General features: G+C 39.5%; 1 protein-coding gene across 4 annotated transcripts in view; it reads left to right on the top strand.

The window, feature by feature from the left end:
* LOC551957 (headcase protein) overlaps positions 1 to 9,223 on the top strand; it is a 139,683-nt gene extending 130,460 nt beyond the window's left edge. For all 4 annotated transcript variants that reach the window (XM_026445501.1, XM_026445504.1, XM_026445503.1 and 1 more), the window contains 3 exons: positions 8,225 to 8,413; positions 8,541 to 8,726; positions 8,946 to 9,223. In XM_026445501.1, the coding sequence (XP_026301286.1) occupies positions 8,225 to 8,413; positions 8,541 to 8,726; positions 8,946 to 9,119 (549 nt within the window). In that variant the 3' untranslated portion in view covers positions 9,120 to 9,223. The remainder of the gene's footprint in view (positions 1 to 8,224; positions 8,414 to 8,540; positions 8,727 to 8,945) is intronic.
* Positions 9,224 to 26,092: the final 16,869 nt, after the last annotated feature.

Genomic DNA, 26,092 nt, shown 5'->3' with positions numbered 1-26,092 from the left:
TCTCTCCCTTCTCTCCATTCTCCCCTCTCCCCATCCAACGAGATCTCTCTGCGTCTCCCTTCGATCTCTCCAACTCCGTTGAGGGGAGAGAAACTCGGCTGAGGAAGAGTGGAAATTCTGTGTGTTCGAAAGAGAGAGAGAGAGAGAGAGAGAGGAGGAGCATCGATTATTCTCGCGCGAGCAACACGAGCATCGGCGAGGAGAGAAGGAGGGAGGGAGGGTTTCTTTGTTCGATTCTCCTCGAAGGAGACAGTGGGTCACTTGCATCGGGATAAAGGATCCCCTCGAGCGTACGGGGAAACCCAACGGGGGGAGTATATAGGGTGGAAATGCCAAGATATTAATTAACATTAATACCTTGGCAACGGGGAGAAATGGTGGAATAGTTGGAATTATCTCGGAGAGAGGGTTTCTGATCCCGTTTCTATTATATGTTTCGAACGGGGTCACGGGATCAGAAATAAGAAATAAGTTTGGAAATAATTTTTGAGGCAAATTATCAAGTTTCATCAGTGTAGGAAATAATTGTATTTTTAATCGTTGCCTTCTTGAAGATTAAAGTAATCGCTTGTTGAAAATTGAATGAATGAAAATCGATTGAATGAAGAATTGGCTCGGTTTATAGGAGAAAAGGGAGAAGACGACACGTGTTAGACACGGGCATTACCATTTTTTGATCCACACTCGAGTTAAGTTCTTTGCTACCCCGAGGGAAATCGTAAGTGGTGTACGAAATACGCGACAACTCGTCGCCCATTCAGACCTAAAGCTACAATCTGTCCTCGAGAAGGAAAGTCGCGGGCCCTCCGCTCGGTCGTGAACGGCCGCGTTAAGCTTCTGTCGAAAGGACGGGGAAGAAGGAAGGAAGGAAGGAAGGGAAGAAGGGGAGGGGGACGTACGTCTTCGGTACGGTTGTAACGCTTTTGTAGAGAGAGAATCGGGATCGATTATTTTCACGCGTGAAAGGGCACGAAACGACGGGGAGCGAAGAAACAGCTTTTCTTCCTTTCCTTTTGGGAGAGACAGTAGGTCAGTCAGTAGCTGATACAGACAAGTGGATAAAGGATCTCCTCCTCCCCTCTCTCTTCTTTCTCCGCCATCCGGGAAAACGAAAAAGTTTTTCGAGCGTGGCGATAAAAAGGAACAAAGGGAGAAGAGAAGTATAACAGTTTTTCTTTTCTTTTTTATAAAATCCCTTTTATTTCGTTTCCATTTTACAACGTGTATTTAATTTTTATCAAATTTATATAAGTTATACGCGATTTCAAGTCGCTCAAGTTGCTTTCCTCGTCTCTTTTTCCAACCAACCTCCGCGGTGGTGCTTTTGTCCCTCCCGCTCGTAAATCTTTGCGCGGCTAGTCGCTCGAAGACGCTCGCTAACCCTTGATACACGCGTTAACTGCTCGCGGAACGATCCACCCACTCGGCTCTCGTTGCTGTATTTACGAGGACGAGAGAGCCGGCCTAGGGTATAAAGTCCTCCGGATTTTTCTCTCGCGACGATGACGACGGGGAAGAAGACGACTCTCTTAATAAGCTCTCTTTGTGCCTCGCCGCTCTGTTTTGTATACCTCGTTGCTCCGGGGCCGTTTATTATCCCACTCGTTCCCTGTCTGTCGCTCACGTTCTTCGTCCAGAGAGGAGAGTTATCGACTGGCATCGCGTGAAAATTTGATGGAGGTTGGAAAAGAGGGATAAAGAAATTTCTGAGAAAGAAGTGGAAATCAATTTTTTAATCGGACAGAATTCAAAGAAACTGATATTATTTTTCCCCTTCTTTTTACTAATTCTTTAGATAAGAGCAAGAACTATTATATATTACGCATTTGAAAGATTCGAGAACTTGAGAAATTGCTTCTGCATCGAAAGGAATTAGCTTAGGAAAAATGGAAGCATAACGAAAGAGGATTAGGATGTGGCCGAGGGATGTCCACGATTGTATCGATAAACCTTAAAGATTTCCGAGTTCTACCAGTTGTGCTCCACCGAGCTTTTGCGCGCCATTGTGCGGATATCCCGTCCCACTTTCTCACCACACAGTCACGACGGATTAAATCCAAACAACTAGCTCGCCATCTACCACCACGTGTAAACAACTTGTAAATCGAAAGGAATAGGGAGGGATTTAAGACGATCCCGATCGATCTTCTCTCTTTACCTCTCTGCCCTGCACTCTTTCGTTTACGAAGCGAGCCACTGTAAGCGGACAAAAGCGGAAGCAAACCGAGGAGGCCGATCGTAACGAATTTTATGCTCGTCTATATAACCGAGCTTTATCGTCCCGGGACCTATGGCCGCTCGACCGAGCCGTTAAGGTCTAAATAAGATCGTCCTTGCAGGAGAGAAGAGGAGTCTTCTTGACAAATCCCCGGGCAGTAAGTTTTACTCTCCACCACGTTCTTCTCTCTTCTTACGTGTCCCTTCGCTTCCTCTCGCTTCGCGTTTCGAAATTGTCCTCCCTCTTCGATCGGCGTAAAAAAAAAAGAAAAAGGAAAATCGCTCGGTATTTTCAATAACGCCCACCGTCGTAACCTTTCTCGAGGTGGAAAGAGAAATTTTTTTATATCTATATGATGCGAACTGTGGAATGTAAAATCTTTTTTTATAATATGATGTAAAGTATCCTTCGTTGCTAGTTTTATGCAAATGACAATTCTCGCAAATAAAAATTTAGTTTATGTGGATTTAAGAGATTTTCCTTTTCAAAAATAAGTTCTAATGAGATCGAGTAAAAGGGAAAATTTGTCTCCCTTGTTGTCGAATCCCTATTACGAGTAAAATGATAGATGATAGAGAAGATACAATATTTCATAATTCATCGAACGCTCTACTCTCTTCGTTTTATTGCCTTATAAAATTTGGAGAAAGAGAATGGATCGTTTACGAGTTCGTCGACCTTCTCGTTTTCCTCCACTTTATTATTTCAGATCGTGCAGACGCGTGTGGGCCGATTTTTATATTTATTTGTACCGACCTGTATTATTGAATTCCGATAATCCTCGTCGCCGGCATCGTAATCCTCCCCTTCTACCTTTCCTCCTCCCCCTCCTCAGACGATACGCCGCGATTTATACCTTCCACGATTTCCTCTCTCTCTCTCCCTCTCTTTTTTCCTTCACTTTCACCCTTAGCCTTTTAGTCGCGGCGACAAAATTATCCGCCAAGGGCGGCGACCTTCGACCACCTCTTCCGGACTCATCGACCTCGAATCGACTCGTCTGAAATCATTTTTCAATAATCGTTACCCCTCCCTCCATTGTGTCGGATATTTATATTTATTACGCTGCACGAGCAATCCTTCGTTCCCTCTCTTTTCTCTCCAGATATATTCTCGATATAATAATTAATTTCGGTATGTAGGATAGGAATCGAAATGGAAAAAAGCAATTTCCTCCTTATATTTATATCTCCGATTATTATTTATATTATCCTCGTAACGGAAAGAGAATCGAATCTGAGATTAAACACATCGTGGACGAGGTTTACCCTCGGCGCAATTTCGGTTCCTCGCCTTCCTTTGTCGCCAGGAACATTCTCCTCCCCTCTTCTCTTCTTTTTTTTTTCTTTTCTTTTCTCGAGAATCATAGAATGCTGAGGCGGCTCAGCAGCATTAAAAGCCTTGGCTGGCCATAGACATTAATTACGTATCTCAGGAAATTGTCTCTCGGCAAACAACCGAACGTTTTCCGCCGGAAGGGGGAAAGGGAGGCGTAGTAAAAAAGAATCGCGCCGACGGTGGCACAATGTTGGCCTCTTCTCCTCCAGCCAGCCGAACCAAGCAACCCAATCCCCCTCCCATCCTTCCTTTTTCCAGCTTTTCTATCCGTCCTCTCTAATCGAACTCGTAAAAAAAAAGTTGAAGTGCTTCTCCCATGGATCGACCCACGATCGGTTTCCAGCTGCACCGAGAACGGATGGAAAAGTTACCAGAAGATCGATCCAATTTATTTATTCGAGACCGTCGAGATCTCCTTTCTACTTCTCTGCGCGTTTCTGTTCCACGGATGGATAGGTGGATAGACTCGTGACGTTCGTGTGGGTCCTTTCAGCCTTGATGGAGATATGTCGAGAGAGAGACAGAGAGAGAAAGGAAGAGAGAAAGAGGGAGAGAAAAGACTCGTGGGTCTTTCTTTGCCTGGTCGAGTAAGTTAAAGCTTGAGGTGGACAGTTGAGCATCTCCACTCTTTTTCAGCTGCCTCTTCGAGATCTTTGCGCTCTTTCTGCTCATCTTTTCTGAGGAGAGGATGTTTCAACCACTCGATCACAATCGTTTCGCGGTCTAGAGACGGATATATGGTCGCGCGTTTGTCGAGCTAGGGAGACGAGAAATACGGGCAAGGCAAAGAGGTTTAAAGAGAGGTATTAGCATGGACGCGGATGTGGACACGCGATATTCCAGATGCGTATGATTGTATGTATGCAATCATTCACATTCATTTATATAGATATGCAGATAGATGAAGGTAATTTTATTATCTGGAATCTCTCGCTTGGTTTTTTTAATAAATTGAAAATTGTTTTGGATAAAAATTGAATGGTTTCGAGTAGAGTGTATTTTGATGTTATTGATATTTTTGTACGTGGACGTGTAGGGGTTGTTGTATAAAGTTCGAGTTGTTTCTTTTCTTTTAAGAGAGTTGTGTGTTGTTCGATACATTGGTAAATGTAGCACGTTATTCTCTATAAAAATCTATTGAATATTTATAGTGAAAAGTTATTAGTTTGGCAGATATTTAATTATCTTTCAAATTAATAATTGTTCACTCGTATGGTTTAATACTTTCTTATAGAGAATGTCGAGCTGCATCGATTAATGCATTAAACAACATATAATTCTTTACAAGAAAAACAACATTGATCTTCACAACTCGTTTACGCATCCATCTGAGAAAAAATTAATAACATCGGAATATGCCTCCCTTGAAATTGTTTAACTTTTATTTAAAATACTTTTTTAAAATTATCAAAAGTAAACGAGAGATTACGGATGATAAAAATATTCCATCCTGTATATTTTATCCATATTCATAAACCATTTAGAATTAAGAGAACTGTGTAAAAAAATATAAAATAAAATAAAAAATAGCAATCCTGAAAGGTAAGTATGGAAAAGGTAAGTATTTTAAGGTAAGTATAGGTAAGTATGTAAAATTTAATAAAAGTTGAAAAAAAAAAAAGAATTTGCCAGCTCTTATTCAATTATATTCTCCTGATAAAAAGTAGAAAACCTGAAAATTCCAAGAACATTCGAAATTCTTGGAAAAATTTCTCGAACGACCTCCTACCAACTCATGTTCTCCTAATACAAAATCGAATTTTCGGCCAAAAATTTGCTTCCTTCAAAAATTTCTCAAACGACCTCCTACCAACTCATGTTCTCCTAATACAAAATCGAATTTTCGGCCAAAATTTTGTTTCCTCGATCCATTTAAAAATTCCCGCAAAAATTTCTCAAACGACCTCCTACCAACTTATGTTCTCCTAATACAAAATCGAGTTTTCGGCCAAAAATTTTGTTCCTTTAAAAATTTCTCAAACGACCTCCTACCAACTTATGTTCTCCTAATACAAAATCGAGTTTTCGGCCAAAAATTTCGAAAGTTCCAAGAATTTGACGTCATTTCCAAGAATTTTAGAAATTCCAAGAATTTGACGTCATTTCCAAGAACTGTCGAAATTCTTGGAAAAATTTCTCGAACGACCTCCTACCAACTCATGTTCTCCTAATACAAAATCGAATTTTCGGCCAAAAATTTGATATCTTCAAAAATTTCTCAAACGACCTCCTACCAACTCATGTTCTCCTAATACAAAATCGAATTTTCGGCCAAAATTTTGTTTCCTCGATTCATTTAAAAATTCCCGCAAAAATTTCCCGAATGACCTCCTACCAACTTATGTTCTCCTAATACAAAATCGAGTTTTCGGCCAAAAATTTGATTTCTTCGAAAATTTCTCAAACGACCTCCTACCAACTCATGTTCTCCTAATACAAAATCGAGTTTTCGGCCAAAAATTTCGAAAGTTCCAAGAATTTGACGTCATTTCCAAGAATTTTAGAAATTCCAAGAATTTGACGTCATTTCCAAGAACTCTTGAAATTCTTGGAAAAATTTCTCGAACGACCTCCTACCAACTTATGTTCTCCTAATACAAAATCGAGTTTTCGGCCAAAAATTTTGTTCCTTTAAAAATTTCTCAAACGACCTCCTACCAACTTATGTTCTCCTAATACAAAATCGAGTTTTCGGCCAAAAATTTCGAAAGTTCCAAGAATTTGACGTCATTTCCAAGAATTTTAGAAATTCCAAGAATTTGACGTCATTTCCAAGAACTCTCGAAATTCTTGGAAAAATTTCTCGAACGACCTCCTACCAACTTATGTTCTCCTAATACAAAATCGAGTTTTCGGCCAAAAATTTTGTTCCTTTAAAAATTTCTCAAACGACCTCCTACCAACTTATGTTCTCCTAATACAAAATCGAGTTTTCGGCCAAAAATTTCGAAAGTTCCAAGAATTTGACGTCATTTCCAAGAATTTTAGAAATTCCAAGAATTTGACATCATTTCCAAGAACTGTCGAAATTCTTGGAAAAATTTCTCGAACGACCTCCTATCAACTTATGTTCTCCTAATACAAAATCGAGTTTTCGGCCAAAAATTTGGTTCCTTCAAAAATTTCTCAAACGACCTCCTACCAACTCATGTTCTCCTAATACAAAATCTAAATTTTGATCAAAAATTGTTGGATATAAATTTTTTGATTAATTTTTATGATTTTTTATTAGGAAAATATAATCTTTGAAGAGGTGGCTCGTGAAAAATTTTTGAAATAAATATACTTACCTTATACTTACCTAATACTTACCTTTTAATTACTTACCTGTGTAAACTGGCATATTTTTAGGAACAAATCATTTTTTCAACATTTTACTTACATCTAATTATAAAAATTTCATATACTTACCTATTTTATACTTACCTTTTACGTAGTTACCCCTTCAATCTGTCGTAAATCTTGCACCTATAAAAGAAATACAAAAAAATACATAAAATATGTATAACTTATATACAGAGGAACAAATATATAATTTCTTTATAAATAATTCATGTATAGAATATATAAATTCTAATGTGTGGACAAACAGATTTTATATTACGTACATTACTCTAAAACGCCATATAAAAAGAAAATACATTGAAAATACATTGACAGAAGTTTATTTTTTACCTGTGCCATGATGGGAAACCCTTCTTGTCATCGCGTCGACGATAGGAACTGTCCTCGGACGATGGGCAGAGAGCTTTTACATCTTCGTAGAGCAAATTCGGTTGGTCCCTCGAAGTATAGATGATCAAAAATACATCATACACGCGAGGATCGCGAGCGTGCAAATAGATTTTTAATCGGAAATGGATCGTGGGGGAGGGCGACGACACGGAGATAAGCTTTACTTCGCAAGAATTTCTAAGGAGTTGTAATAGAAGCTCATGGGAATCAAGTTTTGGGAGATAAGGATCACGGAGTGTAATAAGGGATCGGACGAAGGACGTGGTGATCCTTGGTCGAGCTGGCTCCAGACTCGTATAGAGGATCCAAAGGATCTAATAAGGGTTCTTCGATGTATCCGGCGTGATCTCAATTTGGGAGTAGTAGGAATCTAGGAGTGGAAAACTGGATTTGGCTTATCTCCTCGATAATTTGGGAACGTTTCGTTTTTCATCCTTAAAGGGCGAACAATATTACACAAGATTCTTACTCTAAACTTTATTTTATTTATTGTAAAATAATATACAAATACAAAATGCTAATAATATAAAATTGCTTTATAATTTTGTATTTTCTTCTCTTCGTAATAAACCAGATCCAAACGAATTTCTCTTTTTGTCTCGCCGTTCCAACCGTTATCTTCGTTCGCACGAGTCGCGAAAATGGTATAATTCCGCGTCGGTATATTATCGATCCCCGACGACGATGCCGAGTCGAGCGAACCGGAAACGAGATTGCGCACGAAAACGCTTTTTATTCGGTTCATCGGGAGTGCCTTCTCGCGTTTTATGCCTTCATTCCACCTTCCCTTCCTCCCCTCTCTTCGACGAATTTAATCGACCGTGTGCCTCTTTTCCTCCTCCTTCTTTTTCTTCTTCACGCTCCTCCTCTCGTAGTATCCAACGATTTTTCAAAGGCTCGTGACTCACCGACGATATTCATGCTTTATCGCAGATGGAAGACGAGGGCAATCACGGCAACGACGACACCAGATGCTTCATCCTATCTACTCTCGCAGCGCTTCAGTGGTCCAGAGTCTCGTGCGTCCTTTGTCGGGCACCTATGCTCGTGTTCGACAGGTATCCATTGGTGGACGGCACCTTCTTCTTGTCACCTAGACAGCACTCGTCCGCCTGTGCAGAGGTAATTTGAGAAAATTTCCATTCTCTTCGATTCGATTCCTTTGCTTTTGAAATATACGATCTCTTAAAAACGACGAGAGAACGAAGGAACGAAGAGGGTGTGAACTTGTGTTCGATTGTTGTTCCAGGTTAAAGTGGAAGGTCGCACGCAATTCTTGTCTGCCGTTTGTATGAGTTGCCTGGAGGGTAGTGGCGGTCAGCCTGTACGTTGTCGTTGCTGTACTCAACCCTGGGACGGGTCTAGCTTAGTCCTTGGAACCATGTATAGCTATGATATCTTCGCTGCTATGCCCTGTTGCACCGAAAGACTTAAGGTAACAAACTCCCTCCTTTCATGATCTTCAAATCGGGGAGGATCTAATCTCCCTTTCGTCAAAGAAATTATCCAGTTCCATTTTTTCCATCCTATCGAGAGTACTACTCGATATCGATTAATGTACAACGACAAACAAACCAGCGACCAACAGATGGGATACGATGGTGCGAGACTGCGTGAAACTTAATCGTGAGAAAACGTGGTTTGTCTGTTACAGTGCAACAGCTGCCAGAAGCCGCTCATCTACCCACACCAGCGGCTCAACTTCTATTCGGACTACAGCCGCGTGTTCGCGTGTCCGCATTGCCGTGCAGTCGACGCCCATTTCGTGAAACCGCTGTCGGTCTGCTTCACCCGCGACCAATTCCAGCTGTACAGCCAGTGGCCGTAACCATTAGAGAACTTAGCTAACCGGCGTCATCGAATCACTGCGACTGAACCGTGCCCCTTCTTCTTCGATCCGCTCATCTCTTTGCTCCGAACGACCTTGCTCTAGATCCTTCCATCGTTTTTTTCATTCTTTCTTCTAATATGATTACATAAACACAAACACAAACAATCACACACACACACACACACACACACACACACACACACACACACACACACACACACACACACACACACACACACACACACACACACACACACACACACACACACACACACACACACACACACACACACACACACAAATACAAATAAAAATACAAATAAAAATAAAAAAAAATAAAAAAAAAATAAAAATAAAAATACAAACATAAATATAAACACAATTACACACAATTACACACACACACACACACACACACAAACACAAATACAAACATAAACACACACGCATGCACGCACACACATACACGTACACATGCACATACACATTATGTATGTCATTAAAGATGATGGAGATGAAAAAGAAAAAGAAAGAAAAAAAAAGAGCAGAAAAAGCGTAAGGAGAAGGAAATGTTGGAAGGAAGAAGAAGTAAAAAATATAGCGCGGGTACTCGCCACTTCGCTCTTTTCCATTCTCATGGAGAAATATCATTTCCCCCCACCCCTTTTTCTTTCCGTTTAATAATTCGTTAATTAAAATCGTGCATTCAATAAATAGATTCTTTGATGATTTTCGTTTCTTTTTCCGATTCGAATTAATAGAACAGACGTTCCCCTCCAATGTGTGTCGGAACGAATAATTCTAACAATTATTAGGGAAACGAGTAAGCTTTTTTCCCTTGTTTTATTACGATTCAAGTATTATCGGATCTTTGAGAGTGGAAAAGAGCGGAGTGCCGAGTGCCTGGGAAGTTTTTTCTTAGAAACCATTTCAAGATTTTTCTTTTTTTTCAATAGTAAGGTTTATATATGTTGATACTACATTTAATGCAAGGGACGAAGTGTATTCGATAGACGGACGCTTTGGATGGTGGGCGTAATATTGGGCACGTTGACACCGAAATCGACGACGTATCGATCGATTTCAATCAAAATTGTTTTTTTAAAAAAAACAAAAAATACACAGTCCTTGGCAGGAGCCAAGGACCAAATATCATCAGTATTATCCATTTATAAAAAATGGAGGAAAGGAGGAAAGGAAGGGAGTTTTTTTTTTATCTTTTTACGTTACGTTTTTTCATTTATTTCTTTTTGTTTAAAAGTTACGAAGGACCCGATGAATTAACTTCGTATCTTATATTTTTTTTTCTGTTTTCTTTTTTTTGTCTTTTGTTAGTTTTTTTTTTTTTTTTGTTTCGTTTCTTATTGTGATTTTTCATTCGGCGAAGAACCGATTTAGTCGAATTTAAATGCGAGTCAAATTATTTAGGATAGTTATAAATGATGAAAAGAAAAAGAAAAGGGACGTTTAGTCGTTCTAGAGAGAAATAAGAGAGAAATATTTGAGAAAATATTATAGGTTTATAAAAATGAAAGGGAGGAAGGAAGAATCATCGTGGAAATACGTCGATACGTGGTCGATTCGCGTGGTAATCCGAAAAGTTTTAATCGTCCCTCGCATTTTCTATATAGTCGAATTGCGTTGATCGAAGGGATAAAAGAAAGATGACGAATCGTGGATAAATATGAAATCCGAGATACGCAGAATTATAAAAATAAACAAAAAAAAAAAAAGTAATAATGGTCAAACTTCCCTGTATATTAAGTAGGTATTGTGTTAAGGAAGATGAAAAGAAAAAAAGGAAAAAAAAAAAAGAGAAAAATAAGAGAGAGAAAAAAAAAAAGAATGATAAAAGGCGATTTCGTACGAAAAGGGGGGAGAAAAGATATGAGAACTATCGTTTGTTACTTAGATAATCGAACGTTGTTTTTTTTACATTTTATTAGTTTATACGTTTACGGCGGCCATGTTGATTTTGTTTAAGGATCTACAACTCATTCGAATGAGTTTCACGTTGATCGGCAGGACGCCCAGCGATCTTCCACCCTCGAGATCAATCCCCCTTACGATTATATTTTGAGAATAAAATTCCTCTGGAAATATATATATATATATTTTTCACGGCCAGATATCGTGTTTCGAGAATAATTATCCTGAAAAACTAATTTTCGGATAATAATTTCTCGATACAATGAAAAATGACCAGATAAATTCTCGATAGTTTTACCCTCGACCGTATCCTCATATTCCTTACCCCTCAAGTCCATCCCTCTCTCACTCTCTCTCTCTTTTTTTTCTTTTTTTCGTGAAACAGAGGACATTCGGTTTACCACACGAAAACGGGAGAAAACAAATCCTCGATTTACTTTCCTCTCGATCCCGGATCCCTTTTTCCACCCCATTTTCGTTTCAATTTCGCAGCAACGGCGTGTTCCAAGTTGGAAGTATACTCGAGGGTTGGTCGAAAGCCACGGGCGTCCGAAGAAGCCAGTGTAAATACGTAATTAAGCGGGAGAGGAATAAAGGGAGTAGTTGGAAGGATGGCGGAAGGAACCGCAGGGTTCTTTTAAAAAAGATGGCGGAAGAGTGAAAGCACGGGTCGTACGATACGTTTTTCTCCGTAAGGAAGATGGAGAATATGGGAATGGATATCGCGAGAGAAGAAAGAAAAGGAAGAGAAAGAAAGAAAGAAAGAGAGAAAGAAAAGGAAAGAAAAAAAAGATCTTCGTTTTTTCTGGCGATGCTGGTCGTTGCTATCCATCAATAGCGGCCGTCCCACAAACAGAAGACCGCCCACCGTTTTCCCAAGGTAGTATAGTCGATCGTGTACCTTCTTTACGTTACTTCGATTTAAAAAAAAAAAAGTATACTTAATCCATTTGTACGCCGGGAAGTATATATATATATTTAGGAGATTTCTATAACGTGTAGAGGTTCTTTAGCGAGGACACTGTGTGAGGAACCCTGTTGCCTGATGCCTCTCGTGCGATTTCCTCTTGAGAACGAATCGAGAGAAAAAAAAGGAAAAAAAGAAGAGGAAGAGAGAGAAAAAGAAGAAGAAGAAGACGAAGGGAAAGGTTGTTTTTTCGTGATTTTTACGTTTCCTTTCTTCGTTTGTTCGTCAAGGGTGTCACGACGGGCAAGGGGGTTCATTTTCACAACCGAGCGCACGCTATACGACGATTTAATCTACGAAGAATATTAGCGAGAATGAGGCGTGAGCGGCGTGAATGTGAGCCAAAAGGGAGAGAAAGAGGGGGGTGAATAAATTGCCGAAGAGTTGTGCGTATGTGTATGTGTGTGCGTGTGCGCGAGAGAAAGAACGAGAGACATAGAGAAAAGGAGATTAAAAAGGAAAAAGGTAAAAAAAAAAAATAAAAAAAAGAAAGAAACAAAAAAAAAAGGAAAAATTGAAGAAGAAGGGAATAAGAGGATATTCGTGTAGGAAGGCCCGTTCTTGGCACGCATATACACTATCATATGTCCTACGTGAAACTTTTTTTTTTTTTTCCCTAATAGCTCGAATAAAATGAAGAGTGCGTTAATAATAATCATCATCGTCATCCGATTTTTCACCGCGCTTTTCTCGTTCAGTTCCTTAGAGTTTCTTTTGTCGCGAAGAAACCGTTTTTGCGTTCGAATAGTTGAGAGATGGAGACGGAATAATATAGAAAGAGAGAAAAAGAAGAGAAGAAATGGAGGAGAAGGAGGAGGAGAAGGGATCGTCTCTCGTTAAGATTTTCTCAGAGTGCCAAATAGGGGAGAGAAAGGTAGAGAGAATGGAAGAGGGAAGCCGAGATAAAGTGAAAAAAAAAGAAAAGAAAAAAAAAGAGAGAGAGAGAGAGAAAAGAAAAGATAATCGTCTATGAGCTGTTTTTTTCGCGTATTATTTCATTATTTCTTCTGGGACACGGGACACGCGATTTTCTTCTAGCTTCCACGCTTTTCATCCGGTTCAATATCAAAAGATCACACTCGTTATCGATAATCGCGATAGTGACGCGTTATTTAGAAATTAGGATTAATCTCGAAGCTGATCTGTGGTGGTTATTATAATATATAAACGATAATTACGATATATAAATATACATACATATATATATATACTCGTTTCGTATTTAGTTGTTTCGTGCCCGGTGATTCTTCTCGTATAATTGATAAATAATTGAAACGTTGCTCGCGTGTGCGATTCGTTCCCGGTTCAATTGACACGAGTTCGAGTTCGTGTGTGACGAAACGAATGGGAAAAAAGAGCGAGAGTGTGCGTGTATGTATGCGTGTGTGTGTTAGTGAGAGAGAGAGATAAATCCTCCCACGCCGCGCCACGAAGCGGCGCGCCTATACTACTTTCTGTACTCCCTACCGTTTTCAATTTTTGCTACGTGGTTCGCGTCGTTGAACGTTGAATTTTGGGTGCCCCACGATGATGCGATGCGAATTAATCGGCTCACTTTCAGTTCCTAGTTTTTCGAGAGATCGACAGAGAGAAAGAGAAAGAGAAAGAACACGAGAGGAACGCGAGGGAGAGACGATCGCGCGTTCCTCTCGCGGGAGAAGTCGATCGCGACGCGCGCCCCCCCTTTCTTCTTCCCGATCGATCGATCGTGTCGCGATTTCTCGAAAAAGTTATAAAGTTGCCCGGTTTGAAGTGCGTTTTTCGATTGCAAAACAAAAAATTGCAATTTCGTGGAGTAAGATAGGAGAGGGAATTTTTTTGAGACGCGCGAATTATTCATCTAGGATGAAATCGATCGTAGTTTAGGCGCGATGTATCCGAAAATACCAGCTGCAACGTTTGAATATTAGGCACACAGAAATTCCAGTTTAAGATCGGGTTTGTGTAGGATCGCGTTGTCTCTCATCACACTATGAACCCCGAAACACGGCGATCGATCGTGAAAGGGGAGTCGCGCGGCACCTTCGAGGCACCTGAAAAATTCGATTTGTAAAGAGAGGAAAAAAAAGAAAAGAAAAGAAAAAAAAAAAACACGATTAGTCAGTTTCGTCGACGCGTCGGCGTACGTATATCCTAGGATCGTTTTAAGGGAAATTTGCATCGAAGAAACGTATAATATCCAGAGGGGATAAATGGATCCTCCAATGGAGGAGGAGGGGCGATGGAAGGGTAGTGTGCGAGAGCGCTTTTTAGTTTTTCTCTAAAAATGGGTGCGTCTCGACGCATAAATACTGGCGCACTCGCTCTTGGGTAGTTGCTTAAGGTTAAACCTAATTAATAAACCTCTAAGGCTACACCTTTTTTTTTTTTTTTTTTTTTGTTCTCCGATTTTTCTCTAAACTTTTTCGCGCTCCGTGACGCATGTTCTCGAGGAACGGGGGGCGGTTTCAGGTAGGGAGGAGACGATCCCAAATGTGTTCTTTCTCCTCGACTCGAAGCTGCAATTTAATCCCTCTGTTGATGAATCTACCTCGATCCACGCGACTCCACGAGAGGAGAGCATTTTTCTTTTTTCTTTTCTCGACACGGGAACATTATCCTTCCCGTTGCAATAATTATTCGAGAGGGAGAGGACACGCATGAAAATATATACGCCTCCGAAGCGTATCCTTTTTCTTTTCTCTTTTTCGAATCCTCCCCCGCGATCCGTTTCTCGTCGGCCGACCCGCGGAGCGGATGATTTTTCTATAAGTCGGTGTTCTTTTAATAAGAAAAAGACGAAAGGGTGAGAACACGCGTTTCGTATTTTCGTAGAGGACCGCGATCGAACGCGCGTGCGTGTGTTGTTTCCCGAGTCCTCCGGGGAGAAAACGAGATTTCGAGTAATTCGAAGGAGTATTCACTCTGAGGTCTAAGCCGATTGTAATCGTGTCCGTGGATTCTTCTAACGATAATTAATAATCGAATAGCGCATCTATATATGGCACGTTGAGGGGATGGGTTGTAAGGGTTGTATATGTAAGGGTTATATAATGGTACACGAGAAACGAAAGCGAAAGATTAGAAGGGTAATAAGCGCGGAAGGAAGACATTTTTTTCTTGTGGGGGGGTCTCGAGGATGGCTATATTAAACGAGGAAAGAGAGGTTAATGAGTGGTTGAACTATGAATAGAGTTTAGAATATAGTCATTATGGAGGAGGAGGAGGAGGAGGAGGAGGAAGAGAAGAAGTGACGAAGATGAGAGGTTTTGAAATCATCGATAAATATATAAGTTTTTATTGGAAAACAAAGGTTTTTCAGATTTTCTAGTTAAGGGAAACTTTCCTTCGTTTCGCACGTCGGCCAATTCGCTCGACGCCCAAAGAGAATATCCTTGAATTTCGTTGAATATTTTAGAGACTCGGCTCTAACTCGGTTATCTCTCGATCGTTCGTCGCCACGGATTCTTTCTTTCAAAGCGGCGATAAATTGTTGATTTTTTTTTTGTCAGAACCGAAAGAAAGGGGATAATAAGGAGGAAAATAAAGAAGAAACGAAAGGGAAGAAGAAAACGTGGTCGTCGAACGGGGTCGAGAATCGTGTTCTAGTGATAGGCTATCGTATCGTACTTGAATGAACGCTCGACACAGGAGGAATAGAGGAGGAAGAGAGAAAGAGGTAGTTGTGAGAAACAGATGAGAAGAAGAAAAAGAAAAAGAAAAAGAAGAGAAAGAAGAAGAAGAAGAAGGAGAAGAGAAAAAGAAAAAAATTTTATCCTGCAATTTATATATCGGTTGTTCTTCGAGGCGTTCTTTTTCACGCGGACATTCACGCGGTTTAAAATGATCTAATAAGAAGATTGAAGTATATAAATATATATAAATATATTATATATGAAAATAAATATGAAAATATTATATTATATGAATCTACGTTTAAGAATCGGTTTTTTTTGTCTATTAGTGTGTAAGGTTCTCTTTACAGCTGTGCTAGACAACTATAGGTATATATACGACGACACACACATATATATATACACACATATATATATATAAACGACATTAAAATTAACAGAATTCACATATTAATATGTATAGAATGAAATGAAATACCGCTGTACGAAATATCTGCGTATCGATCGATAATACGATCGCCTCGTACGGCTCATCTTAGGGATAAACAACTTGTATCTGTTGTAGCGATTTAAAACTTCCATGTACAAGTTTTTTATATTATAGGGAAGAAGAGGCGAGAGACGAGTCGAACGATCGAGCGGCGATTCGTCGGATACGCGCGATAAATCTTTTTCTCTTCCCGTTCTCTTCTCCTGATATGTCACAGGAACACAGGAGAGCACAGCACAGAAAATGATATACAAAGTACGAGAGACAATAAGAGTACCTTATCCCGGATCGTCGGTAAAAATCGTCCATGATGTTTGGCTGAAAGGAAAGATCGATGAAAAAAGGAGAGAAAAAGAATAAAAAATAAAAAAAAAAGTAAGACAAATTCTAAAAGCAAATATTTGAATTGAAATTACGAAGAGAGAATATGTATGTATTCACGGAGGAGGAATATCGCGCGTGTCCGATAGATGGAAATTGCCACGCGATCTTTCACTGTGTAATCTTTTTTTTTTTTTTCCTTTTTTTTACGTTTGTGACACGTACACATTGACATGCCGTAATAACGAATACGCGCGCGCACGAACACAACAGCAGGTAGACAACACTGAATCGTATATTACATACACGACACACAAAAGTCGATGTTCTTTCAGTAGTCGCGATTACACGAATAACCGAGCCGCGTGGATCGTGATCAGAGACGCGTTCGATCTTTTCTTACTTATTGTAGCGCCTCCTCGTTTTATCGAGCACATCCGGCTCGTTAATCCATTTTTTATTTCATTTCCCTATCCGCCCGAGTCGAGAGTTCTTCCGTGCGATCATTTATCCTTTTCTTTCTTATTATTTTTAACCCTTAGATTTCACCCTCCTCCTTGTTTAATCGATGCTTGTATACGAAAGAATAGATTATCAGCTCGGTTCAATAATCAATGATTTACGAGGATTCTTTTTATTTTTATTTTTTTTTTATTATATCCTGATCGATAAATGTATATTGTTTTTGCGTTAACGAATTCAAGAGATCGGTTAGTGGGGAAGATTTGTACGGAAGATATGGCGGAATGATGATAATTTTTCGTGATCGATGATATGAAGGAATGGACGCCTTCCAAGCGTCGAAAAATGAGAAGAACGGATTTTTTTCTTTCCAACGATCATGTTCGTGGATCCATGATGCCCCTTTGAGTTGATCAGATTTCTTTTTTTTTCTAACGAATTATCTTTCGTTTATGAAAGGAAAATAAGTTTTCTCTTTAGATTATCAAGTGTGTATTAACATTTACGTACAACGACGTCTCCAAGGAAGTCGATTTGATGAGTCGCGAGTTCGAGAATATATACGTATACTATACATCGTAGGTTTCTAGGGATTTTTTTTTTACCGGTTTGTTCCAAACCGCGCCAATTTCAAACTCGTGATTTCTTCTTCGATGAGATCGATAAGAGTCCATCGAGCAGGGAATGAAAATATGATTTTTCCCGTTTTTTTCTTTTCTTTTCTTTTCTTTTTTTTTCTTTTCGTCGATTCTGTTGTCCATCGAGTCGAAATCGCGCCACGGCTCGATAACACTAGAAATGATGGATGCGAATTTGTAAATCTGTCGAGAGTTGTTCATCGTTTATAAATGGAAGAGGAGAGAATAATTCTTGGAAGCAATTCTCGAGAAATTTGACAAACTGAAAAAAAAAAAGAAAAAAAAAAAATATTCGCATCCTCACCTTTCACCTTACCTTTACCCTACACTAGTTCGAAACGCCTAGATTCGACACTGAATACGATTATACGTCGAGGTTTCAGTCGCGAGAATCGCGGGTACGTCTAATGAGGGTGATTCTTCTCGAAATTATATATACAATTATATAGGGAGGACGAATTTTTCGGAAACTACGAATAAATAAATACCTTAATACCTCAAGTTATTATTAAATTATTGGAAACACTGTGTGCTTTTTATCGTCCATCGTCGGTTGTGTAGTGGTAGGAAATTTTAGTAAAGGAGGATTCTCGGTGATCGTGCCCGCGGAGCCGCGCGCGTTTTTTCTCGTTTCCCAGAGTTATTTTCAGGCGCAGAGAGAGAGAGAGAGAGAGAGAGAGAGAGAGAGAGAGAGAGAGATGTGGAAAGAGGGGTGTGAATGGAGAAGGGAGCGGAACAAAAGAGAACGAGAGAGCGAAAGACGTGCAAGTTGCGAGCGCACCGAGAATGCTAGTAGACAGAGTGCGAGGGAAGAAAGGGTTGCATGTTAAACGGAAAAAAAAAAAAATAGATGAAAATAATAAGAAAAAGAAAAAGAAGAAGAAGAATTTAACCGAATCGCGCCACTTGTGCATCGACAAAATACGCGACTTTATCCAAAAGACGTACAAAGTGAGAAAGAGAAGAGTGAATGAGAGGGCTGCGAAGAGAGGATTATAAAGTGTATGATGCCATTGAACACGAACGTGGAACCGGAAGGGGAAATCAAATGGAGAAAGATGCTGAGAGAGAGAGAGAGAGAGAAAGATGGATGATTGGTTGCACATAATCCTTCCCAGTGGAAAAAAAAAAAAAAGAAAAATCCTTTCGGTTTCGCGTGTGTCGAGTCCCGATTAAGTTTGACAGATTATAAATCTCACTCCCTCCCTTTTTGCAAACGCTGATTCAGAGGCCACTGTTTTTTCCACGCCCACACGATGACGAAGAGAGCGAGAGAGCGAGAGAGTGAGAGAGTGAGAGAGAAAGGAAGAGTAGAAAGGAGAAAATGAAGAAAAAAATAAAAGAAGAAGAAGGAGAAGAAGAAGAAGAAGAAAAGAGATTGATTATTTCCTTGTGAAGAATCTCCTTGTAATTTGATGCGTGTAATTTAAAATGTACATTGCCGAAAAAGAGAAAAAAAAGAAAAAAAAAAGAAAAAAAATATGGTGTTGTTATAATATCTGAAACGTGTTACGAACGACGAAGAAATTTTATCGAAGTGCGCTACTGGAGAGCGATTTTGTTTTTTCTCGCGGACGGCGTTGATCCTGTTTCGCGCCTTGTCTCTCGACATTATTTAATTATCCTACCGTTGATCCTTACGAGAAGAGAAAGTTTATTAATCGAGCGAGCAAAGTAGATTCGAGTTAAAGAGGGAGAAGGGATTGGAGAACGAAAGAAAAGAAAGAAATAAAATAAGATAAAATAAAATAAAAATTGAGGGAAAGAGATTATAATAAGATCGAGTGTAAAGAGGAAGGAAGTTTTTACTTTTGAAAAAAGGAAAAAAAAAATGAATTTAAGAGAGAAACCCCTCCTCCCCCCTCTTTTGCCCAGTCACGGATGTGTGTGTGAAGAAGTAATATTATTATCGTCCCCGGTGAAAAGAGAAAGGAAATGAAAAGGAAATGGAAATATATAAGTTATATTCGGCGTGTTTTTTAGAGAAAAAAGATTTTTATATCGAGGTTGATCGGGAGGCAAGGCTGACGATCGCCGACCACGCAAATAGTACACACACCGGCTGTCTTTCACACTCCAACAAAGGAACCGGGCTCCCAGTTAATCGAGCAGGATCTACGATTTTATCAAGAACGAGACGAGGTGTCAATTTCAGATATATAAGGGTGCAAAGTGTATATATCGGTGCCAAATCGCGGGTTGAAAGGAAGTTGCTGTTGAAAAAAAAAAAAAAAAGAAAAAAGAAAAAATATCGTAAAAAATATCAGTCTTTTTAAAGAAAGCTTCTACGAATTTCTAGAATTTACAAAGTCGAAATTTGCTCAACTAACAAGAAAGAGAGAGAGAGAGAAATAATATCGAGCATTTTATTCTCTTTGGCCTTGTATATCAAGAATATATCAAGAATAATTTCTAAGAGGAATCTGTGAATACGAATATCAGAAGAAGAAGAAGAAGAAAAAAAGAGAGATACGAGACACCTTGCAAGTTCACGAATCCTGGGAGCCTGACCGTAATCGAATCGATTGTGGATAGGTTGGCTAAGGTACAAATGTACATAGGAACATAATGTTGTTATTTAACCTATAACACCTGTTCTCGTTTCGCTGCCTCTCGTGTTTCAAACTGAATAGAGAAAAAAAAGAGAAATTACACCAATATATCAGAGAGAGAGAGATAGAGAGGAGATAGAGAGAAAAGGAAGAAATATATCAAAGATATAAGATGAAGAGAAGAAGAAGAGAAGTGATCTGAAAAACCGAAGGCGCAAAAAAAGTTTGGACGAATTCAAAAGTTTATTGGAAGGACGAGAGGAAGCGGGGACGGATGATTGCAAAAAACAGAGAGAAAAGAGATAGAAACGAGCGAGGGAAGAAGTGGATAAAGCGAGTCGATATTCGCAGACGGAGGATCGATAAGTTAATCGACGTTATAGCTGCGCGTAGACAATTGGTTCACGGCTCTTTCCACCTACGTTCGGTTCGTCGTCGTCGTCGTCGTTGACTCCTCCGCCCTCCATTTCGATTTATACTCTTTCACCCCCTATCTATCGTTTTATTTCTCCACCATCGCTTCGATGGCCCTGTTTTTACGAGCCGTGATCCAATCGATCGAACGCTTCGAGAAGAAAGAGAGAAAGAGAGAAAGGGAGAGATAGAGTTGGATGAGTTGAAGCGAGAGAAGAATTCTATAGAGAACGAAAGGTTAGAGGAAAAGTGTATGTGTGTGCGTGCATGCGTGAGAAAGAAAGATAGAGAGAAAGAGTTACATGCAATGTACACGTACAGATACTACATAAACTCTCATATACACGGCTTCTATTTACTCATCGCGCACGATGGTTCAATTTTCGCTTTGTTCTTTATTTTTCCATTCTCTTATATGGTGTCTTCGTCTAATAGGATTAGTGATGGGCGTTCGATTTTTTAATCCTCTTGCGAGTGTTGCGTGCTTGCGATGCTGCCACCCGGTCGAGTGTCTTTTCGGGCGCCTAAAAAAGAAAAAAAAAAGTTAAAAAGAATGGAGAAAATTCTAACTCGTTCGAGAACCTCGAACACATTAAAATACCAATAAAAATATATATATCTGTTGTATATCACTTCCTATTCTCGTTTGGAAAATTGAATGATCACTCGCGGATGTATACGCGAGGATTTTCTCCATTTTTTATTTTGAAAAAAGTTACAAGAATCGATGGATGGATGGACACTCGATAGAAGGATGCTGCAGAAGGCACGGCTGCAAAAGAGTTCACTGGCAAGAAAGAGATGGAAGAGAGATTTGGATGAAGGGAAGACAAAATGGATGGACGCTTGTGCAACGATCGTAATTAAGCTTTCACAGCGGAGTGTTGTAATTAATCGTTAGTCGGTAGGCCGCCCCCGAAGAGTATCGGAACCCGTTTACAGGCAATTTCCTCAAGGGGTATAAACCAATGTGTCTGAATGGCGTGTGGATGTGCTATAATCACCTACTCCCTCCCCTACGTAACATTTAATCGCGTTATATTCTTGTGTGTGTGTATACCATATAATCGTTACATCGTACATATATATATACATATATATATAATACATACCGTGTAATCGTGTGTATCGCTACCCCGTTTCCCTTTTCTTAGTAATATTTTTCGTCTTCTGCCGTGTCTTTAAATGTAAAACTCTTCTCGGCAGAGTTCTCACGATTCTTCTAAATGAACGTAAAGAGAGAGAGAAAGACCTTTGAAAATTCCCTCGTGTCTCCATTTCCAAGTTGCTCGATTCGACGTCCTCGTAGACGTTCATCGCAATTTTTCCAATTAATCGTAGATTTAGTGTCGCAATAAATTAGAATCGAGAATTCGATAGAAAAAAATGGGGGACGTCGAACAACAATCGAGGGAGAGAGAGGGAATTTTTTTTCTAAGCTGACGCGCACACTTGATGAAGCTTCGCGCGCAAAATCGTATTTCGTCAATACGATTTTTCCAACGTAACGTATACGTGACGACACCTTGCGTCGTTAAGACTGCGACACTAAATATTTTGTACTCGGTTGTAAGTGGGATCGAGGATGATCGGGGGAGATATATCAGCGTGAAATCGACACCAATTTCAGCGACGTGTTTCTTTTTTTTCTTCTGTTTTTTTTTTTTCTCGCGTTTCGTTATTATATTCGCGCACGCGGATTGCCCGCGTGGATCCGAAGGGCGAGCTCGTTTCATACGATAAACTCGGCGTTTTTTTTTGTCATTGAGGAAGAAGAAAATATCGTCGAATAAAAGAGAAAAAGCGAACGATAGAACGAAAAAGAAAAAAAAAGAAGTCGAAAGGGACAGAGAGTCTTTCGCGAGAAAACGATAAGCAATCTCCTTTTTTATATCTATTAGAGAGAAAGAGAGAAAGAGAGAGAGAGAAAGAAAAATAATTGTAATAATTGTCGTGCTCTAAGTGTCACATTAGGGTAGTCTTTTTTATACGTGTTTTTTAAAAAATAAAAAAACGTCGAATCGGACAAGAAATGATATTCGCGGGTGATCGAGGTGTAACTTTTGTAAACGATTTGATTAGAACGTAATTCGAAAATCGGGGCATTTTTATTCGGCTGTGTTTTATTAAGCGGGGGGGAAAAAAATTATGAAAGGAAATTTTGAGAGAAAAGCAGAAGAAAAAAAAAAAAGAAGAAGAAAAACGAAAAAAAAAAAATAAAAGATAAGTTCGCGTAGTATTCGGATAAGGCTTTCGAAATTTAGATGAATAATTTTTGTACCCTATTTTTTTAAGCGATCGCCGAGGCGATCAGGAAACGAGATCGGGCAAAAAGGGTCGTACGTTTTTAAAAAAAAAAAAAATCGCGCTAGAAATTTAGCTCGCGTTAAGTTTAGTTATTTAAGCGTGTATAACCGCGTCGCGTAATGTAATTGGTAAAGCTGCCAAAAGAAGAAGAGAGAGAGAGAGAAAGAATTTTTTACGAACGAAAGAAGAAAAAGAGAGAGAAAGAGAAGAGATTGAGAAAGCTTGTCGAGAGAAAAGAATGAACATCTTTACGAAGAGAAGGAAGAATCGCGCCACCGAGAGAAAGAAAGGGGATGAGATTGAATCCATTCGAGATCTTTCGAGGAAAATCGAAGGTGTTCGTCTCTCTCTGCACTAACCGTTTCCATCTGTGGCTCGAAGTTTTTCGAATTCGATACACTCGTTTATCGGAAACGAATCGAGATACGCCTCTTCTCGAGGCTTGAAAGAGAGCTCGACGGCACCGGCGCTCCTCGAATTGGAAAAAAAAAAAAAAAAAATAACTCGCCGAATTAAAGTTTCGAAGAATCTTAAAGGATACGAGAGAAGAAGGATTAATGATGATGCGCAGCATTATGGCGGATTGCAGCATGGCGGAGGAAGAGAAAGAGAAGAAGTCGAATTCCGTGGAAAACGAGTACCATTCGCGAAGCCCGTGTTTTCTTCTAGTTATATAGTTCTTCTAACGCGTGTTTAGCTTGTACTAATTAATTCGTTAATTAATGTCGATTGTAAAGTACGCAGAGGTGGAGAGGAGAAGAAGAAGAAGAAGAAGAAGTAGAAGGAGGAGGAGGAGCAGGAGACCGATCGGAGGGCATGACGGAAAAAGATAAAAAGATGGATCCGAAACCGGGAGAGGAAGAGAGAGAAAAGTGAGAAAGAGTGAGATGGCGAAGGAGATAAAAAAATGTTTAAAAAAAAGAGTAATAAGGAATCATAATAAAAAAAAAACACAAGCGTTCTTGTGCATTGCGAAAGCAAGAAAATAATCAATGCTGGTAGTGCGGACCAAACGGGACAACAGACAGAGGGTTGCTTTTTTTAAAGCAAGGAGAACAGGGAGGAGGAGAAAAGAAATTAAAGAAAAAAAAAAAAAGAATGGTACGCGGAGAAGGAAGAATTGTACGGAGGTATGGAAATGAAGAAAATAGAGAAGAGGGAAGAAGAGAGAGATGTGAGATTCGTAAAATTGCCGCTCCATCGGAAATCAACGTCTAGAAGACTCGTTCGTAATGATTAAAAAAAAAAAAAAAAAAATTTGAAAACTTTTTTTCGCGAAGCGTGTGATTCTGTCGAACGATTTTCTAAAAAATTTTAGGAATACGCATCATACACATTCTTTTGTGAATGTATTCCAATTTTAAGTTTTTTTAATTTCTTCTTCTTCTTCGATCTTTTCTTTCTTTCTTTCTTTCTTTTTTTCTTCATTTGATTAATTGAAATTAAACTCGTATGGCCGAGTTTGGTTTGTACTATCGCAATTTTGCAGAAGAGATATTTCAGAAGAATTTTTAAGAGAAAATCATTCGAGAGAAGGACACGCCTTCCACACGATCATCCATGATTGGCTACGTGGTATTCGAAAGCGATACACCATTTTTAAAGTTTAAGGCTTAATATGAAATTCTTCTATCGGACTCGGTAGTGCGTTTGTCTGTCAGGGTAAGCTCGCTGTCTCGTTGACGGGGATATTTCTGTATCGGTTGTATTACGTGAAATCCATAAAGAAGCGCGCGAAAATTTCTTCCTCGAGAGTTTCAAGACAATTGTGCACAACTACACAATTTCTCTGCCGTTCTTCATTTCAAACTTGACGACCTTGGTGTCGTTTTTTTTTTCTTCTCTTCATTTTAAATCGTGCGAATCGTGTGCCAAAAATTTGGAAAATTTTCGATGATCTTGAAAACGATTCGATCGAGAAAAAACTTTCGAGGGAGGAAGCAATCGTAACGACGTATCGATCAATCGATTTCCCTTTGAAGCGCATACGTAATGCAAAAAATATATATATATATATATACACACATACATACATGTATGTATGTATATACGCGCAAATAAAAACTATAATCGCTGCTAATTCGTTGTTTCGATCGTAGAGATTCGACGAATAGGACTCGCTCCCTTAGATCGCGCGCGTGTAAACTTCGATAAAATCGTAATCCTCTCGCAGAAAGAGGAAAGAAAAAACGTGCAAGTTTTCAAGCGGCGAGGCTCGGGGTATATACATATAAATTCGTAGGTTATCCTTTGCTACTAGTAGTCGTTAAATACTCGAAGCTATCATCTCCCAGTTTCTTCTTCGTGTAGCTTATGAATAGTCATAAAAACCTGGGCGCGCCCACGTCTCGATGAAATCGATCTATTTAAAAAAGAAAAAGAAGGAAGAAAACAAACGAGTCCCTTGATAAATTCATGAATCACTGATATCGAGTTACTTGATCGAAACGAATTTTTTACTTCGAAGATGGAGATGAGTGGAAGGAAAAAATATGGAAAGTAAAAAGAAGAAAGGACTTGAACGCGCCCCGGTGATTAGTGATCTCGAGTGAATGGCGAGTGAGTGCGAGAAATGAAAGGATCTCTACCCATCGCTTTTGAAATTTCAAGCCCGCCAGAAGAATAAGAGTGAAGGAGAAATATATAAAGAAAATCTTGATTGAAAGATTTATAAGAGAGGAAAACGGTAATATAGCAACTCCGAATCGTATTTCCGGAAGCCCTTGTCCGAATGAATTCTCGTTGGCCATCGCGTAGGCCAAGCAATAAGCTTTCCTTTCCGTTCCACCGCGTTTTCCTTTTTTTTTTTTTCGTTCGTCGACATAGGAGAACAGAGAGAGAGAGAGAAAGAGAGAGTGAAAGAGAGAATGCGAGAAAAGAGAAAATGGAGACGAAACGATGAGGAAACGAAACCGTTGCTCTCTCTCGACCACGAGGAAAGAGGAGAACGAGCTCGAGCCACTTTGTGTAAAACGGTTCCTGCTTCACGGTGACGATCATCGCATTACAAATGAAGAACGTCGGACAAAGGAGTACAAGAATCGAGGGGAGGGGGGAGGAAGAGCGGAAAACAGTGAAACACGTATACCTTTTTATTTTGAATCCGTTCCACGAGGAGGATTCATCGATCCTTTTCCCGACACTATTTAATTTAATTGGCAGATGTCTCGAGTGCTGTGCAAATGGAGAAAAATAAGAGAGAGGAAAGCTTCTTCGCGAAGGAGTAGAGAGAGAGAGAGAGAGAAAGGCTAGCTGTTTTCTTTTTTATCGCGAGAA

The sequence above is a fragment of the Apis mellifera genome, linkage group LG15 (assembly GCF_003254395.2).
Source record: "Apis mellifera strain DH4 linkage group LG15, Amel_HAv3.1, whole genome shotgun sequence".
NCBI classification, from domain to species: Eukaryota; Metazoa; Arthropoda; class Insecta; order Hymenoptera; family Apidae; genus Apis; species Apis mellifera.
The sequence above is the reverse complement of the archived record's forward strand: the minus strand, read 5'-3'. Positions and strand labels throughout refer to the sequence as shown.